At 43.0% G+C, this 19508-nt stretch overlaps 2 protein-coding genes across 3 annotated transcripts; both read right to left on the bottom strand.

Annotated features, from left to right (window-relative positions):
- Positions 1-193: 193 nt before the first annotated feature.
- On the bottom strand, positions 194-6768 carry LOC139645423 (uncharacterized). 2 transcript variants are annotated; one of them, XM_071521125.1, is made up of 7 exons: positions 6173-6768; positions 4973-5105; positions 3859-3993; positions 2235-3154; positions 1230-1359; positions 763-882; positions 194-608 (listed from the first exon to the last, which is right to left on the bottom strand). In XM_071521125.1, exons 1-7 carry the CDS (start codon positions 6657-6659, stop codon positions 449-451), a joined length of 2085 nt encoding a protein of 694 aa, XP_071377226.1. In that variant the 5' UTR covers positions 6660-6768; the 3' UTR covers positions 194-448. The 2 variants fall into 2 exon arrangements, 1 of the variants encoding a protein (XP_071377226.1); XR_011695236.1 differs by lacking the exon at positions 1230-1359 and having other exon boundaries at positions 475-608.
- Positions 6769-9798: 3030 nt separating this feature from the next.
- On the bottom strand, positions 9799-16799 carry LOC139645414 (rabphilin-3A-like). Its single transcript, XM_071521114.1, has 18 exons — positions 16726-16799; positions 16543-16554; positions 16050-16175; positions 15831-15960; positions 15580-15663; positions 15331-15493; positions 15156-15194; positions 14303-14488; positions 14010-14171; positions 12234-12313; positions 12016-12090; positions 11424-11533; positions 11140-11266; positions 10992-11048; positions 10705-10859; positions 10422-10503; positions 10148-10244; positions 9799-10051 (listed from the first exon to the last, which is right to left on the bottom strand). Exons 1-18 carry the CDS (start codon positions 16797-16799, stop codon positions 9921-9923), a joined length of 1890 nt encoding a protein of 629 aa, XP_071377215.1. The 3' UTR covers positions 9799-9920.
- Between the last annotated feature and the right edge of the window lie 2709 nt (positions 16800-19508).

Consider the following 19508-nt stretch of genomic DNA (forward strand, 5'->3'; position numbering starts at 1 on the left):
CATTCAGGATTTAGATTAGTAGCAGACTGGCTGTTTTGGAAAGCAGTACAAAGTCTCTAATCATCCTCATTGAATAGATTTGCAATGCAGATACTAGGGCGCCACCCTGTGAACATTTGCGGAATTGCCCTCGACACAATGTAATTCCAAATCAATTCAATGATTCAAACAGAATTGAAAAATAAATGACTTTATTGCGTTTTCAGTGTATAAATTAATAATGTGTGGCCTTACAGTACAGGTCTGTATAAATATATTAAATATTTGTCCAGGGCGTACTCACAAAAAATATATCAATCAAAAGAGGGGGTTTGGTTGTATTCAGTCCTCACTAATTTTCCAAACCTAATTTCATCACAGAGATACAGAAAATGTTGCATGAAATGTAAGATTGGTTCTTAATGTACATTACAGCTCAGTCTATAATCATGTGAGCGGTGCAATAAGATCAGCCTCTCTTCCCAGGCTCAACAATCCTCAGGCATCGCTTATATAGATGAACAGGAATCCCTCTTTTTCTTGATTTCTGTACTCCAGCAGTGACTTTTTCCTCTATCTTCTTAAGTGCCTGAAGTAGGTCAGAGGCTTTAGAGAAGCCAGCAGCACAGCTAGAAAAGAATTGTACAAAAATATCAATGACGGGACCCAACATCATAATCTGTCACACAGGCAAAGTGAGAAACACATTAGACAGGAGACTGGCACAGCTGCCATCAAATGTTGTCAGAGATTAACATAAATGAGAGTATCAGAGCTTAAAACCTTTTTCTGTTATGGCATTTTTTCTCCTTTGGTAGTTTAAAGCAGTAGTGAGAGACAAAATCCATCAGGAGAGAGCGGAGAACAGTGGGAATCTTGGAGTGTTCAATCTGACCAGCCAACCTGGAAAGTTGTCAAGCAGACAAGCAGGGGTTATTTAAAACGTCATGGAGAGAAACAAACAAGGCACGTAAAAAGTAAGAGATGAAAAGATTCAGTGTGTGTGTGTGTGTGTGTGAGAGAGAGAGAGAGAGAGACAGAGAGGAAGAGAGAGAGAGAGAGAGAGAGAGAGAGAGCATAAAGCAATCACCAAGAGAGCTATTCATTGCTGCTGCCAGTAAGAACAGGCGAGCCTATCCTGATCTTTCTCACTCCACATTACGTATGTAGGACTGATAGGCTCACCATGCCTGTGCGTACATTCATGAGTGCAGCGCACATATAAACCAAGTGTTGTGCTATTGTGTTACCGGCTGGTGCAACCACAATGGTAGACAGTCTTTGACTCCATGTTCTGCAGCTTGTACTTCTTCTCCAAAGGAGGGATTTTGTATTTACATTCATCCAAATGCTTGAGGCTTCCACACAGGAGCCGATTGTCTGCAGCACAAAAAATAAACACAGATGATCTCACAAGTTACCCAGGTACCCACACTTCTTTATATAGCCAAACAACTCATTACTTTCTCTACAATTTCCATTTCAAGTCAAATTTTTATTTATTGGACTCAGAACACAGGCAGCTCTTTCAGAGGACTATGATCAGTGTTGAATATTATTTTTATGTCTAAACTAAATAAAAATGACCTGCCAAGAACAATATTTGCCAAATATATTATACAATTTTCATAGTAAAATGCCACCCTACCTGTTTTCAATGCTGTTTCAGATAGAATCAGGTAATGTGTTAATTTAAAACTTGCTCACTCACTTATACAGCGGATCAAGTTTGTAATTCATTCATGCAAGAGAGCATTTTGAGGCATTAAAATGTTATTGTGTTATAATGTGTGTAATGTTACAGAAAGATACCGGCCAGTATTCCGGGTGTTGATTTCTACTATTGAAGGCATCAGTGTTTCTTGCATTACATGGTGTCCCTCAATGCCTGTTGACTCATTGCTATCCCTGGTGTCACCATATTCGCTTGTAGAACACGTGGCGTTGTAAGCAAAGGAGTGGAGGACGGCATGTGGGGCCCCTTCTGCTACCATGCAAAAGGGGCCCCACATGCCGTCTTCCACCCCTTCCAAGGAGTCATACTATTGGCCAGGGCAAGTTGGGGTTACGCTGCCCTTGGGTCACTGTTACAGTAGCTGCAGGTGCTGTCCTGTCACATTGTGTAATGCCTTGGTTTGGTTCAGGCTTGTTACTGCATGGACTAGTTGCTTCAGGTTTTGGTACTACCTGCTATCATGGGCTCCTGGCTTGTTTTATCCCATAGTGCATAGACATTTCTCTGCCTTGAGACTCACCATCCTGATGAAGGGGGAGTGCTGTTTGTGGTGGGAGTCCTGTCTCTAGTTTTACTTTGATGGGTGTTGTAGAAGGAGCTGTATTCCACAGTGTTGTTGCAGTCTTCCCTTTGGGTGATGCTGATGACTGACTGGGCCGTTGAGTCTGAGCTGCTGTCCCTTGGCTTGGTAATACAGCTCTAGATGTTGAGGGTATAATAGTTGTTGTCTGAGATGTTTTTTGTTCCAGACAGGCTTTACGACGAGGCTGAAAGTTATCGCCCCTCACAGGCATCCTGGGGCCACAACGGCGACTTTTCTTTAGAACTTTTTTGTGAGTTTTGGTGGTTACTGTGGTCGCCGGTGTGATGGTTGTTGGTAGATGAAGTGCAGCTCTCTGTGTTACAGTTGGGGTGCTTTGTGTTGCAGATGCTGTTTTCAGATATGACTTTTTGGTCACCTGTGATGGAACCTGGCTTTTGTGTGTGGGATAAGCTGTCCGCTGCTTTCTGACGCCCTTCTTTTTCCCCCGTTTCTTCTTATTTGATATGGAAATGTTGGTTTTAGAAGCATTTGTCATCTTCTGTATTGGGGCTGCAGTTGTCAGCGTTGAAGGACTGTAGGTGTGTGCCATTGATACTGGGGGCATTTGGGTGGATAACGTTGCAGATGTTTTCCTGCTTCTGTTGCATCCTTTCCCCTTCTTCTTTTTGCGGTGGAAAGTATCTCCTCTGGGTGGGTCTCTGGAGGTGCATCTGTGTTCACCTTTGGGTGACTTTCTGTTTGGATTGGTAGGCGGTCTTTCCAGTACATGGTGCCCCTCAATACTTGTTGACTCGTTGCTATCCCTGGTGTCACCATATTTGCTTGTAATGCGGGTGGTGTTGTAAGAGAGGGGGTTTTGGAAGACGGCATATGGGGCCTCTTTGGCTACTTTGCACCTACAGAGAGTAAACATGAAAGTTAGAACCCAGCCACGCCAAGAGAAAACCTCTTTCATAAACTCCTTTCTGTATTTTGTATATTTCTGACTTGCAAACGTTGACCATGTTCCTTGCATATTTATCTATTCCGAAAAGGTAAACTTGTTATTGCTATTTTGGGTCACAGGTTCTGTCATTTCAGGGCTGTAATTAGAATTTTCCTTGCAAGGTAATTATAGTAACACACTGCAAATTCAAGAAGCACAAAAAAAACATTAATTATAGTTCACCAGAAAAGGGTATTTCCAAATATTCTCAGAATGTTTGATTTTTTTTTTTTTACCTCTTTACTTCTAATTTGGGTTTGTCAACGTAATACCAGGGTTGCTGGAAACAAATTAACCATTAATCCGTTCTTGTTTGTAAGGAAGATTGTTGGTAATCTGATAGACAAAGTTGTGGAAACAGAGTGGGGGTGTGGCACTATGCCCTTGGGTATTATGTGGGGGTTGGCAGAGTGTCAGGCAAGTCATTACAAGACAAGCTGCTCAGTTGAACTTTAGAAGTGCATTTGCTGCTCCAATTTCCCATATTACTGTGTCTGTACAGTATGTCACTGAACAACGGAGTGTCCTGTTTTACTGAGCAGTTATTGTGTCCCACTTACGCACTCTAACAATATGCAGCAAAGCTCTGAGCATGAATATCAATATGTCCCTTACATTCCCCACCAGTACATCTCGGTGCATCGCCTCTGCTGTATGAGCTCAAAGCATGGCACCCTCAGGATGTTAAAGAAGCTGTAGCCCACCATATTGGAGATGGTGTCATTCACACCAAGAAGGCACTGTTGAAACCTGGTGATCGGCATAGAGAGACAAAACCATTAAGAACTTAACTGCATTCAATGTAACGCAATTTCAATAACATATATAGCGATAAACAAAAGTAGAAGTCAGACTAGCCCAACTTTAACACTTATGGAGGGTAAACATTGCAGGATGTTGCCTCATTTCATGCACACTTTCTGGGTAATCTGAACAGCTTGTAATAATAGATAACCTTTACAGCATTAGCTGCGAGGGGTAATCCTCAAAATGTCTGTTACTTATGGATGAAGAAGAGGAATTAGAGGTGAAATGTATTACACATGCACCTGTCTACGTTCTGTGAGATGAAAACTGGCATCCCTCCTGAGTCTCTGTGGGTTTAAATAATGCATACTGAAAGAGGCACGAAATGCTCTCTCACCCGGCAAACGCAATAATGACAAGTGACATGTTCACTCATAACATCAAAAGTTTATCTTGAGGGCTGAATGCAGACCCCTGTTGGAAAGTCAGTGAGGTCTTTTTTTTTTACAGTGGGCTTTTTCTACGTGCAAATGTATGAACTATAAAAGATTCAGCACATTGTTGAGTCAATAACTATATGTAGTGTAATACTGCAATCAGTCAATTGCACTGTATTTATTACTTATAGATCAAAAGCATTATTACATGCCTCCAGGTCCTCCTAGTTAATCTGTTTATATCCACTGGCATAGTGACAAAATGATCTAATACAAATATTCCTCAGATGACAACACTCCGAAGTACAAAGGCATGCAATGTATAAATGGCGTTTACCACCACACCCTTGAGGAATTCGATCAGCATGAGAAAAATCAGTCTTCGGACAGGTCTACCCTTACTGGACTGTATGCCCACGCTAGTCAGAGAAGTGTGGGGGGCAGAGGGGGACATGAGTTACTGCTTTCCCTGGAGGGAAGGAGAGTCTGTGACATCCTGAGAATGTATTGGATGCCCGAGGTCTGCAGTGCATGCTGAGACTCACCTTTGGTCACAGTCACAGTGTGAGACAGTGAAGAAGTTGGGGTTGAAGACTCCATAATCCACCGTGAAGGCACGGATGATATGCACACAGTGGTCATGCTCCCGGCAGCATCGATCTGCACTCTCAAACATTCCTGTGCAGGAGAACAAGAAGTGGATTGGTGGTCGAGTAAATCTCCACATCATTTAAACATACTGAATGACACTCTGCATGTGAGCAAGTCATCAAGCAGAGATGACTTAGTCCAGATAAATAGCCAACCTGATTTAAAATCTAGAAGTTGTTGACCTCAAAGGAATATTTCGTTTGAAAATCAAAAATGTATGGGTTGTAAAACAGAATTGAATTCATAAAATATACCAAGCACATTATTTTGGTATGGAAATTATTTAAAAATGTCCATCAGACTTTGTCATTACTTTACTCCTGATGTGTGCTATCTCTAAAGCTCTCCACTCCTCATGTTCTTGATGTATTTTGTGCCATAGCCTAATCTTACTCTAGTCCTCCTGCTCATGGTAATCGGCTATAGGCTACAATGCCCCTTTACATTGTCCCAGCCAGGAAACCTTGTCTTCATAGATATGCGTTCAGCATCCAAATTTAGCGCACAGGTTCAGTTCAGGAAAAAATACATTCAGTAAGTGCGTGTCTCTAAGTCATAACTTTAATTCAATTCAATTCAGTTCACTTAAACTCTATCGTCATTCAACATTACAGAAGTGCAAAGAAAAATGTATAAGCTTTAATTGGCGTCACGGCGCATCCCTTCATGAAAATTCACTATAATATGCTATAGGCTAGTATTCTTACTAGTGACTTCTGTGGCACTCTATAGTGAGTTTACAGTGACCTTTACCTGATTGATTTTTTTTTATCTCTTAAATGGCATCACTATAATAGCCTAATTCTAAAATAGGCGTATGCGTGTCTGTGGAATTCAGTAGTTAATTTGTAATGACCTAGTTTATGGTATCCTATTTTTTATTTATTTATTTTTATCTTGGTAGGCTATCACTGTAATACTCTATAAATTTTATAGCCTACAATATGCCTAAAGGGACTTGTAGTGTGTATGTTGTACTCAATAGAGTTTATACTTTTTATCTCCTATGGTATTACTACTAGGATTGTCTGTGCTCATAATTTAAACACAACAATATGAACTTGAATTTGAAGAAGCGACTCCACCATCCTCACCTAACTGTTCGTATCCGGTGGCTCTGCTTCCAGTGCCGCACCACAGCGTCCCTGGGAATATCCAGGCGCGTTTCCTCCGGACTTTCCCCTCACTTCCATCTCTCTTGGTGCATTTGGTAAACTGCGGCGCAGCGATGGAGTCCGGGGCGCAGGCGGCACCCGGAGCCAGCAACATACTGATATTGAAGCGCTGGCTGATTTCTTGACCCTCAGTGCCGCTTCTGCTGCAGAGCGAGTGGTAGCTTTCCGTGACGAGCGGGTCGGTATTTACTTTGCATCTTACAAGTCGCATATCTTTGGACCACAGTGTCAGGTACAAGGAGCGGGTACCGGCTGTCTCCTCCCGCAGAAACATGAGGCGCGTCTGTCCCTCCCCGGCAGGACCAGCTCTATGACAGAAGTGACCTGACACGATCACATCTTGTGTATTTGTCAAAATGAGCGATGATAAGGCAAGAAGAACATACAGTAGATATCGGCTTTGCATCTCAAAGCAAAACGGGCGTATAATCCTGTTTAGGTGTCAAATTATTGGCAGAATAGAGTAAAATTTCCACATTAATTGCAGCATAAATGTCTTTGTAATTGGTCGACGCGTATGCGTCTTTAAGGCGTTTCACTCTGTCAGAGGCATGCATGCCATACAGAGTACCCGGTTCACCCGCTTGTAGATGATGCTTTCTCATAGGCCTGCAGTTGAAGAGGATCGTCAGAAATATGACACTCTCTTCACCTGGCCTTGTACGTGCGTGTGTGTGTGTGTGTCTGTGGCCTGACTCAGGCAGTGTTTATACTTGCATGAGCTGCATTTTGCCATGGAATTTGAAGGAGGCAACCACCAAGCTATACAAACTCATCAGGTCTTGTTGTGCTCAATGCCCCTATGTAGCCTAAACTCCTGATGAAAATCAGCAATTTCCTGTTTGATGAAACCATAATCCCAAAAATGTACAAGGCTTAAGCACCCAAATATTTTTGCAAGAAGAGAAACGTTGAATATATTGTGAAATGTGGTATTTATTGGGGGCTGGCTCCTTCTCAACACGTTTTGCATAGATTCAATGCAGAAACATGTCTCCACTTGGGCAGGGAAAAGCATGCTCACGTGAAATGTTTTGGGAGGCAAATAACAAAGGTAGCCTATATTACTTTAATTGGAGCCTCAGGGAAACAGGTATAGGTATTTTGCCTTTAACTCAGTCCAGATTAAGGACACAATGTGAACATGCACTGACAATATAGGGTCCTAAACTTTAGAACTGCCAGCATTGTCAGTTTTCCTTCTGGCAATTTGATGATGCACAATACATTTTCTGAACTGAGTGGGCCTGTGTCCAATAATGTACCTTTGTATCTAGTATAACTCTATAGGTTGTAGGATATCATTACTATTATCACTATTATGCTATTTTAATACCGCTGAGCAGCAGTGTCAATCAGGAGTCCTAATCAAATATAGTTGCTGCCCGTTCTTCCTCTTCTTCATTTTTTCTTCTTTTTCTCATTATTATTATTATAAAAGCAAATCTGTTAAATCCTCCAACACTGCACATCACAAGCATAAAAACATATGCACATGCTTAGGTTTGTCACTTTTCATTCATTTTTATTGATCTGTGTGTAAACTCTTTGCAAAATCTTTACATGCAAAGTTATTTGCGAACATACATATTTCCAGTGCATGCACTATCTATTTACAAATACAGAGATAGAACCAGGAAACATTCCACTGAACTGGCAGAATCAAGTAGAAGACAGCTAGATGTTTAGCTCAGGGAGAAGCCTGCTGACAAAAAAAACATAAATGAGTGAACGTAGTATGTGTTGACCATCACACGATGATCCACTGTGACTGAAGTAGCATTACTTGGGACAGTGTATGATGCTACTGTGAGGTGTGAATCACTGCCACAGGGGGGCAGAGTGGCTGTTCAGAGAGAGAGAAGACACCGGAGAGAACTTGATGTTTATGTACAGAATGTCTCACTCGAAGAATGAGATTAATCTCAATGTATGCTACTTCTAGAGTTGGATAAATTATTTTCGTTGGTGTGATCAGTTGGTATCACATTATCAATCAGTCCTGTGGATGCTATCAGACCAGTTTATTCAGATAACACCATTTCAATTAAGCTGTCTCAACCATATTAATAATCATCCTGATAGTCATGCAGCATAGATGCAATTGTGTTATTATGGCCTTCTGTATATAAAGTATTAATAGGAATGTTATGGGGAAGTGTAAACATTAATTGAATTACAATAGCATTAATTTCTTAAAAAGTATATGTATATATCTTGAACCACAAGACATTTCATGCATAGGTTTTTTTGTTTTTGTCTTTTTGTTTTTTGACATTGGAGTAACTTGCAAACAGCTGTATAAATTGAGGTCATTCCATTGTGTAAGGTGTGCTTTCCTTGGGTCGCTGTGATTAGTGAACAGCCACACACTAAAGCCTTGAATGATTGGGGTGTGGCAGGATGGAAAGGGGCCCGCTCTGTGGAAAGGGTGCGTTGGGGTAAAAGCGGGCCATGACTGCTCCAGGCACACAAGAGTCACGATCACAGTGCATGCAGGTAAAGCTGCACATACTTATGACATAACCTGTTCCACCTTCTCTTCCTATTAAGCGGAGCAGACTGATTTGTAAGAGTAAGAAACCTGACCATGTGCATTCAGTATAAAAACTGCAGTAGAAAACCTCTGAGCTGTCAGAGCGAACCACGTGCTTCAGAAGAGTAGAGCTGGCAGAAAGAATTCCTTCTTCCTGCCAGTTCTCACCGCAACTAATAAATGAAAACTGAAAAATAAACATTTCTGTTCACTGTTCAGTTCCTCAAATCACACGGTTAACATTTCCCACAAACTCAAAAGTCACAGCTTGAATAATCAGACATAAAAATTCATAATATTCAACTAGGTGTGCTATAATTTTAAGACACACATCAACAGCAACTGATGAAAGATTCATCTAGCGCATGGTCCATTGATTTATGAATCATGTATAGACCAGATTTCTGTAATTTCTATCCTAACCTGAGCAATGTATCAATATGTAAACATTTCTTCATGATAATATATGTCCATGACATCGGGCACAGTTGAAATATTTGAAGGTGCAACTGCGTGTTCACTGTTTTCTTATGTCTGTGGCTTTGCATGCTCATACAAGTGTTACACTACAGCGTGATGTAATTACACAAGAAATCAAAAAATGATACCCTGCCACTCCAAGGAACTTAATGAATGTTGTGGCCTTGGACGATGGTGGTGACCTTAGATGCCATAACATATTGCTTTTCTTGTTCTGTGCCAGTGCAATTCAAATTTCATTTTCTTTAGCTAAGGATGTGTGGCGTTCAGTATAGTACATAACATCATTGACAGGCGTGATCGTCTTTATGCAACTGTTCACTAAAATGTTGCACTTTCAAGTCTAGATGTCTTGGTTGCATTCATGAAATAATCCCCAATTCATTTTTAGTATGCCATGTTTTGCCTTTTGAAAAGTTCCACGGGCAGATTAAGTCTCAGCACAGGCAGAGAAATAGTTAAGGAATAGATAGGAGAGGGTACATTACATCAGGGAGAGGGAGGCATGAGAGCGATGCCTGTGTGTCGGTCAGGTAGAGGACAGGAGAGAAGAACAGACAAAAAAGAATACGATGGAAAAAAAAGTGCCTTAGGAGAAGGGAAGCGGACCGAGTAGGGAGGTTTTAGCTCATGCAGTTTGGGGGCAAGTGGTTAATCGCTAGAGATGTGATTCTCATTCATCAAGGTGTGCCAGCGCTCAATCTTCTTGTCCTTGTTCTTCAAGCACTCGTACCAGTGCTTCAGCCTCTCTCCTTTGGCAGTGATACCCAGCTGACACCCACCTGTCCAACAGGAAGAACCATTAATGGTGTTTGTCCGGTGTAGAGCAGGTGGATCATCAAAAGAATGGTACTAATCAAATCCCCAAAATAACTTACCGATGTAGTCATTGGATTTCCCAATATCATAGTCCCACACAGAGATATCTAAAGTCTTCTTGGCCAGTTCACTGTGTTTGATCTCATAGCCGAATTCCTGAAATTTAATCAAGAAAGAAATGAATTTATCGTTCCCAAAGATATCCCCCAAGAGGGACATTTTTCATACTTGAGTTGCAAAAAATATAAATACATTGATTCAATGATAATTTAAGACAAAATGCTGAGTCATTTCTATTTATTGCTGCCTTTCACCATAAATTGCAGTACGAACCTCATTGAACTCTGGGTTTAGGGTCTTCTTCTTGATCTGTGTTTTGCACTTGGCCTTTTTCCCCATGTCGGGTTTCAGACATCTGTAAATGGTATATATATTTTCATTTTTTGCCATTATTCTGCATTCATAGATTTACAATCTAAATCTAGTACTCAGAGTAACATAATTTTGTATGTTGTCAGCTTCCTCGCTGTACTGATAACAACCGATGGCCCGGTGATACCCTCGTTACAATCCAACACAACAACAAAGAAATAATCTCAACCATCGTGGAACCCACATTTTGACAAATGGGTCAGAATAGCCATTAGCATCCATGGCAGCCAGATGAACGCAGCGCACAACGCCCACAATGAGACGGTTCTGCTGAGTGCTGTACATGAGGGAGATCAGAATCCGGCCTCGCTCCTCTACCTCCGCACCATCTTTCCCTGACTGGGGAATGAAAGACAGAGCAGAGGGGGGAGGGGGATGTGAGATAGTTCAGGGAGATTCATGAAAAGATTTGTATGAACTTCTGGAGGAATCTGTCACGTTTAGACATGCTGGTAAAAAAAAAAGTCTTGCCTCATCCTCGTAGAGAGAAATGCCTCGAGCCGCGCCGGCTGTTGCAGTTCTCTTTGTCTGTGAAGGGAACAAGATTATACAGCAGGTCAATAAGAGATTCAGACAAGGAGGGCACAGCATTGCTTGACTGTAAATGAATTTCACTCACGGGGACAACTCTCTCGAGACACACGTTGAAGTTTTTCTTCTGGCTCATCTTCAGTTTCTTCAGGGCCACTCGGGTTTCCCCAATAAATTCATTATGCCCAAACTTGTCTTCGTCACAGACAGACAGCCTGTGCAAATCAAAACAAAAAGTTAATCATTTGGACGTGTTGCACCGTTGGAGGAAGTCATGGAAGGACAGATCATGTTTGAAGCAAGAAATGAGGCGGATGCTCAAATAGCTGCTAAGTACTGTGTGATTAATGTTTGGCTGCTTGAGGTATCCACCTGAGGGTCTTACGCTGCATGTCCTCATCTGTAAGCCCATGGTAGGTGAGAGTCTCGTTCCATGCGGGGTTGCGGGTGTTCCTCAAGGTCTTTGTGCGAAGCTTCGTAGACTGTTAGGGGTACATCAGGACAAGAAACTGGATATACGTTTGAGACAAGTTTTATCCACTACATAAGATCTGATGTATCTAATTCCTTGTGCCATTTAACCAGGGTGAGCATCTACATGGGCGTTTCATTGAATTGACCTCCAGAGGGTTCAACAGCAAGTTTTGGCATCCAAGAACTGCTCCCTTCTCCACTTGGCACTGATCAGACCTACACTGGCCTACACTATGCTTACACTAACACTTTCACTTATGGCACAATATCTCACCCAATGTGTTAGACAATAGATCTATGGCCAGTTTATGAGTAATAAGATGTTGCATGTTTACACCACAAGGTGTCAGACTTGAGCTTGCAGGAAGGCCTGTATCTGAACCACAGTAGTCTAATAATCGCTGTTCTTCCTTTTTCCTAAGCAGGACATTCAGGAAATAAATCTTTTAAAAGAGGCAACTGCTTGGTGTAGTAAAGGTGGTTCTTTCACCTTACTAGCCCCTGGCAGCAGATGAAGCTTGACATAGGGATCTGCCAGTCCATTTGAGTCCATGGGCTTCAGTCCCTGCAGAGAGAAATAGCAGTGTCCATCACACCATGAGGACAGCAGAGAGCCATAAAGCTAAAGTACCGTCCAGGAGCTTTTCAACATAAACCACTTCACTTTAATTGTCCCAATGTGTGAGAGCATGAGGAGATGGGTGGTACCTTTGCTTTGAGGATGCTACAGTGGAGGCTGTTGCTTTCCTGCTCATAAAGCAGACTGAACTCTAGAGAGCCCAGAGTGGCTGAAAGAGACGCAGACCAGTCATTACGTTAGACTACAGAGAGGCTGTGTTCGCCCTAGAATAATTAAGAGTATAAATACAGGGAAAGACTCTCTTATAATTAAACAACATTGAGACTCTGCTTGTGAGTATTAGTGAGTATTGGCGTTGGCACAGGATGGACAGACTAGCACATCAACATTCGAGAGACACTAATGCTGAATCACAATGAGGCCCAGCTTCCCCTTAAATGTGCCGTAAATTGGACTGAGCAGTCTTGAGCCAAGATCGCGGAACATATTCAGAGCCTCCCACCTAAAGAAATAGCAGGTAATCTCATAACAAAGCAGAGGATACAATATAAAAGGAATCAAATAAAGGCATGACTCTCAAAGGAGGGCATTCAGAAAACAAGGTTATGGGTAAAAAAAGACTGAAAATACTACCCTCACAGATTTTCTGTGAAGGAGTAACAATGGCTAGTGTAGCTGTTAGCGGACAAAATAATCAAATCTAATTTGTTAATCCTCTTATTTAACAGTAAACATCCCAGTGCTGAGTTTAGCTACCAGCCTGTAGGTCCTGTAGGACCTGTATGTAAGTGCAGTGCTCTGAAACTCTTCCAACACTAAGCAGCCCCAGCTCGTCCAGTTTGTTTTTATAATTAAATATATTTATAGATTAGATAAGATAGCTATCAAAGCACGCACTCGCACAGAATGGACTTCAAATAAATATGATTAGCAGCATACCTTAGGTTCAAAATGTAAATCACATTTGACAACCATATCTATTAAACTACACCATTAAAATTGTATTGAACCTATATTTGCTTTACTGAGCTGAGGGGCACAACCAGGACATCTAGATGTAAGAGCACAACAACACTGAAGCAGTTATCACCAGCTGAGCTATTGAGACCAGTCGGCACCGCAGGACCTATCTGTTCTCACCCTCACAACTCCATAGAGAACAGGCACAGTGAAACCATTGCTATTTCTGCCATTTTCACTCTTAACACAGGGGATTATATCAAACACAAGGGGAATCTATATCCCGTCAGCCCTGTTGTATCTCAAATTATTTGCACTGTTCCGTATTCCCGGACCTCAATAAAGTAAATTAACGCCCAATCCCCCAGAGACAGAATAAAGGCCGTTTGTTGCTGGAGGCACAGAACATGACTGACATGGCACCATTCTCATCACTCAAAGGAGATATACACAAAAAACTGCATAGTTTATGTGTCACTATTGACTCATTCACGTCCTCCTCTGCTTTAGTTCTAAGGTATTGATTCCTCTGCTTGGATAACATATGGTGCTTATCATTTATCATCTTCTACCAGGCTCAATAGATTCTGCCAGAATGATACTTGCTGTCTGCTAGCACTATTGGACAATTTATAGACATGAAATATTACCAGCAGACTAAAAGGCAGAAATTCAGCTTCGACACGGTATGACTCAGACTCACTAAAGGGAATAGCAATGCTGCCAAATTAAGGAAAATATTGCACATCAATGCCCAGTACTATATGATACATCACAATATGTTTTGATTCATTTAGAAAGCACCCCATCTAGTCCTTTTTACCTGAAAACAAGAGGAGAGCAATCGCAGTTAAACTGTCATGAGGTAAAACTAATCTAAATATTGTACATGGGCATCAGCCACCTTACTCCATGAAATGAGCGGGCAGATGGTGAACACTCACTGGCTTCATCAGAGTCGTAGTCGTTGGCCTCCTCCTCCTCCTCAGCTGGGGGAGGTTGCTGCCGGGCGGGGGGAGCGCTGTAAGCAGCAGGCTGCCTCCTCTCCTCCCGTACTGCAGGAGGCGCTCTCTGCTCTGGAGCGCCTCCATCTGCCGCCATTGAACCTACAACCACATACAATACTCTTAGACTGCACAAAAGAACCCACATCTAGTTACAATATATGCTTGGAACGCTTCATGAGCAAATGGGTGATGGGGATTTCTCAGTGATTTCTGTCCTGGCTGGCCCTTACCCTGCTGGGCCATGGTGGCAGATGCAGCAGGCTGAGGTCTGGAGCTCTGGACTGTCACAGCCTTCTTCATCACTACTGGGCCGCCCTGGTCAGTGTAGCCAGGACTGGCCCCACCCGTGGCCATACGCACCTCCGATGGTTTAGGGGCCACAGGTGGGTAACCAGCACGGCCCTGTGGCTCTGCTCCTAAAAATACGCATGAATGCCATACATACATACATACATACACAGACACACACACAACACAGACACACACACATACACACAATCACACCACTTCCAGCCCCCGCTGCAGTGGAATCTGTAATACTCCCTAGTCTCTCCGGATACTTTTGATGTTGCAGCTTTTTCGTTGCAAAGGCATTGACCTACATACAGTACAACAAGCTGTGGCAGCCGACTATACGCTGCGGTTATATAGTCTGCACGTCTTCTCAGCTACCTCTTTCTTTTATGGGGATATCAGATTGCAAAGGTAATTGTGCTGAAAATGTGAGATGATTCGGTGTGACCCATCATGCCAGCACCACCTGGAGGCACCTCCCATGTCACAGCATGCACTCCCCAACAGCTTAATTGAGCTCCTCATCCCCTCCCCTGCAACAGTGGGCGGTGCAGCCAAATTTGGGAAGCAGATGAAAGGTTTGATGGTGGGGAGAAGAGCAATGAGAGGAGGGCGTTGGAAGAGGACTGGCGTACAGATGCTGATCTGATGAGACTGAAGAGGTGGTACTTTGAAAAGTTGTTTAAAAAGCAACTGGCAGTGCTGCTGAGAAATGGAAATCTCACAAGTGTCGGTTATTTTGGTTTTTGTTTTTTTTGGGGGTTTCCTGATATTGATGAGATAACTTGCCTGAAATCTGTTGCCCAGAGGTAGGAGCCTGACTCTGACCTGAGAGAGACAGAGAGAAAACCGAATGTTTGTCGACAAAGCAAAGGTGGTGCTAAGACTGTGCAATTCCCTTTATGTATGAATTCATCATGATTCAAAGAGACTGCAGACTAAAGCTGAAGGGGCACATATTGACTGTTTCTACCCCGTGGCTGTGGCTGGGCTGCTTCCTCCCTGGGCCCAGAGGCTGGTGGCCCCTTGGGCTCTGTAGCCTCTCTGGATTTAGCTGTTGGCATAGGCGCAGGCAGAAAATGCTTAGGGAAGCCTTTGAAGAACCAGGCACCAGACCTCTTCCACACCTAAGAGAAACAGAAAAATGTTACTATCGTAGGCTTCACAACTGACATTTCTTTTCTGTTAGAGCTCGCCAGTGAAAAACACTTGCCTCTCGCTGTTCTTTGCAGATCTTGCACAGCCACACAGAGCGTGGCCGACTGTTACACTGTACTCCACACTTGGTACACATGTTCTACATGACAGGAGAAAATAAAGGTTTCCGTTTGCTCACCATTTACAATGTCACATATCCACAACTCACGGACCATGACCACTTGTATTTTGTCAAGATTTATCAGAGCTGCCACAGTGGAGTGGGTTGTTTTGTTGCCGCTTAGTAATTGGCCACCTCATTCCTACCTTTTTGCAGTCCTCACACACCACTGAGCTGACCCCAGGTGAGCCCAGCTGCTCCCCACACAGCAAGCAGCGGGACACTCCGTCCCCACACACTGTCTTCTTCATGTCATCCAGACGGTTTACCAAGCGCCTGCAACAAGACAGGGTCTCATCAGTCTCAATGAGTGATATTGTCTTTCAGTATCTATAGAAACCAGTCCATGGTCCAGGATGTCTCACCCAATTCTCTCCTGCTCCATGGCCTCCATTTTCTCAGCACGGGCGATCACACTGTTTATAATCTCCTTCTCTTCATCTGTCAGGTCTGGACCAGGACCAGGGCCTGGCTGCATGGTCCAGTTGCCCCTGTCAGCCAAACATATTCTCCAGTTGAGGTTACATTGCTTCTATGCTTTTACTAAAATTATGTCCAATCACACATTTGCATAAATACTTTACATTCAATGTTCAGACAAATGGAGCAAACAAAAACACTGGATAGAGGAGCACAGGGCATATCACATAGAGAATGTACGTTTTGCAGACAAATGCACATTGTGCAAACATTCAGCAGTTAACTGTGCACTATACATGTGCACAAATCATTCATGAATGAATATGCATTTACAACCATCGACACATTACACTGCTTTCTAAACACTCAGTCACAGAGTGGATCTACACAATGCAGGGAGAGAGATAAGAGAGATGGAGTGGGAGCTTGTCTACTTACTGCTCCTTATCACTGTGTCACAGATCACACATGGAAAGCAAGCAGGAGAGAAAAAGGAGGGTACAGTTTAGTGTTGGTGGAGGCATAGAAGGGGTTAACATCAATACAGCAGCTGTTCCCAGTGATTACAGCATGGCGCCCGCTATGCCCAGTGTACCCTGCCATGCTGATACTCTTGCTTACTTGGCATGCATGCTCCTCTGCCGGTCGTTGGACACCCAGCGATCCGAGCTGCCGCCCATCACCGTGTCCGTCATGGCTGCTGCACTATCGCTGTCTGCAGGTGGATAGACAGGAAGACAGAGAGAGAGAGAGAGAGAGAGAAATGCACCATGAAGTAGTCAAACAACAATCTTTGCCTAATGTCATGTAAAAAAATGCGAACTCTGTGGTCAAAAGATCTTTATTTAGTTGGCACCTCTTCTCACCAAGCTTCTCACTGAGGCTTACATTAGATGAGATAACTGTCCAGTTCAGGTTGGGATGTAATGCCTTTAACATCTTTACCTTCACAGCTTAAGCGCAAAACCTCAATGTATTGAATTCTTGCAGGAAGGCAAAGCTATCTCCTGTCCTTATCTCTTATGCAGCACTGACTTCAGCATTAACACGGGCTGCTCCCTCATCAGTGCGGACATTTGCTCCAAATTTGTGAGCCAGGATGGTGCTGACCTCAAATTGGCTAGTCACCAGATGCACTTATGTTAATTGCCTAAGTGCAGTGATGTAGGAGCAAATAAAAGGTGGGTAAATGATGACCTCCAGCTGGTGACCATCATAAGACAAACAAACACCAGTAGTAACAAAATTCAATTATATATTCCAGAAGAGCAATAATTACCTTTCTCCCCTTAAAGGTCTTTCCATAACCTTCATCAGATACTTAATTACTATGATGATTACTATGATCTTACATAATAAGCCTGAAAACGGGGGAAAGTAAAGTGAGTTTAGGTGGGTTTACCCCCAACTATGAGCAATACAATATCAGCAACAAAGTATTGGCATACATAAAAAAGCATACGCCCTATTTATAAACATATGCCATTTATTAGTGGCAAATTCATTGTCCACCCTGCACCATCTAGTATTGCCAAGCCTAAAACCCTTTCTAAAACCTCACCATCAATATCAACCTATTCCTACTTACAATGCCCATAATACATATGATGCAACAACTGAGCAATTCAATTCCACAGAGTGATATAGTAAAAATGACACAAAGATGTCAACAGAAATCAGCGAGGGCGAGCGCCTATGGGCATGTCTGCTGAGTGTGTGTGGCTGCCCTGTGCAATTGACTTAGAGCTGCTGCAAGTCTCCACCAGACAATACGTGGAGCGACGCTGCGGCAGCCACAGGCCAGGGGACATGTCCTGAGGGGATGAACCAGGAGGCTGAGAGGGCCAGCAGGGTCCATAAAAGACTGAGCAGCACTGGTCCTTCAGAGGGGCTCAGTGTCTCTGGAGCTTCTGTCTGAGACGTTCAAAAGTTAGAAATTGTGATGTGATGAGAGGGAGGGAGCAGGTTCAGGAGAGAGACGGAGAGAGAAGGAATGCATAACGGTAACGTAAAAAAGGAAAATCAATAAGTTTCATTTGTCTTCAGCTTTTCACAAGCGATCAATCCACAGAAGTCAAGACTAGCACTGTAGAGCATTGGAGGGAGTGAAAACAGAGAGAGAGAGAAAGAGAGAGAGAGAGAGAGGAGAGAGAGAGAGAGAGGGTGTGACACTGCTGTGGATTGTGGCGTATAAATCTCCAACACACAAAACTGGTGCTGACAATGAACACGAGTCAACCATACGTGTTATACCATGTAATGTCAACTGACATACCTTTGAACTCTATCTGTTGCTGTATTGCTTGCAGGATTCACAAAATAACAACAAATTTACAGTGCTATAAATAGACTCTCTGGGTGTGGGCTTGTCCCTCCGATGCTGCTGCATCTAGCCAAGCCAGTCTTAGGAGAGCATTTGTCTTATTCCCCTTTTCAGCAGCACCCTAGGGGGGCATTACTCCGACTGTATACATCCCATACAATGGGTCTCACAACCATGGCTCTCCTTCACTGCACAAAATGAATTATCCCACTTTTGTCCAAGATGATTGTCCTGGGGAGGTCGATGGAGAGAGAGAGAGAGAGTGAGAGAGAGAGAGGGAGAGAGAGAGGCAAAAATACAGTATAAAGAGACATTCAGATATGGGCTGGATTATCATTCACCCAGACTTGCCATAGCTTTCTGACGCTGTGGATAGATGTTGCTGCATCAAAGACGAGGGCTATGAGAGTGAACATCTTTGCTGAAGTGAGAATCTAATTAGCAGCGGCATTCAAAAGATAGCTTGAAGGATGGCGTCACATACACACCTCTCACATGAAGAGCTCTCTGCATATACTGCACACGCTTCAGGCATATAGAGTACAGACGGCAATTCTAGGTTTCACCTACGTTTAGAGTAGGCAGTGAAGGTTTAAGTTTTCACATCCCAAAATGTTTAAAATTTGCATGTTCAAAAATATAGCTGCAAAATGTCAGGTTGAGCCATGCTATTCGAGGGTTTAGATATCACTGTGAGACTCGGGCCTCATCCGTTCAGTGACCAGGCTATTGAGTTTATACACGCAACCAATCTGCGTCATCTGTGCCTCTGACTTGGTGCCACAGTCATCTTGTACGTGTTTTCCTCTCATGTATGATGACTCATTCAGGTGGTGGATTCTGCTCTGAAAAGCAGCTGATGTTTTTCAAATTTTTCAAAATGTCATGAAGCCTGAGTGACGAGGTTTTGAGAGGCAGCGATGCACAAAGTGGTGCCCGGGAACCGTGAAGAAACCACCGTTAGTCTGTGCGAAATGCACTAGGCTTGAATAGTAATAGATAATGTGTGAGATGAAAAAGGAAAGACCAGAGGGAGACTGGGAGAATCACCGCAAGCATCGACTCAGATAGTCATCTGCCT

The sequence above is a fragment of the Centroberyx affinis genome, unplaced genomic scaffold, assembly GCF_046629955.1.
Source record: "Centroberyx affinis isolate AG114_WGS23_722 - 3 ecotype Tasmania unplaced genomic scaffold, CSIRO-AGI_Caff_v1 ptg000859l_1, whole genome shotgun sequence".
Taxonomy (NCBI): domain Eukaryota; kingdom Metazoa; phylum Chordata; class Actinopteri; order Beryciformes; family Berycidae; genus Centroberyx; species Centroberyx affinis.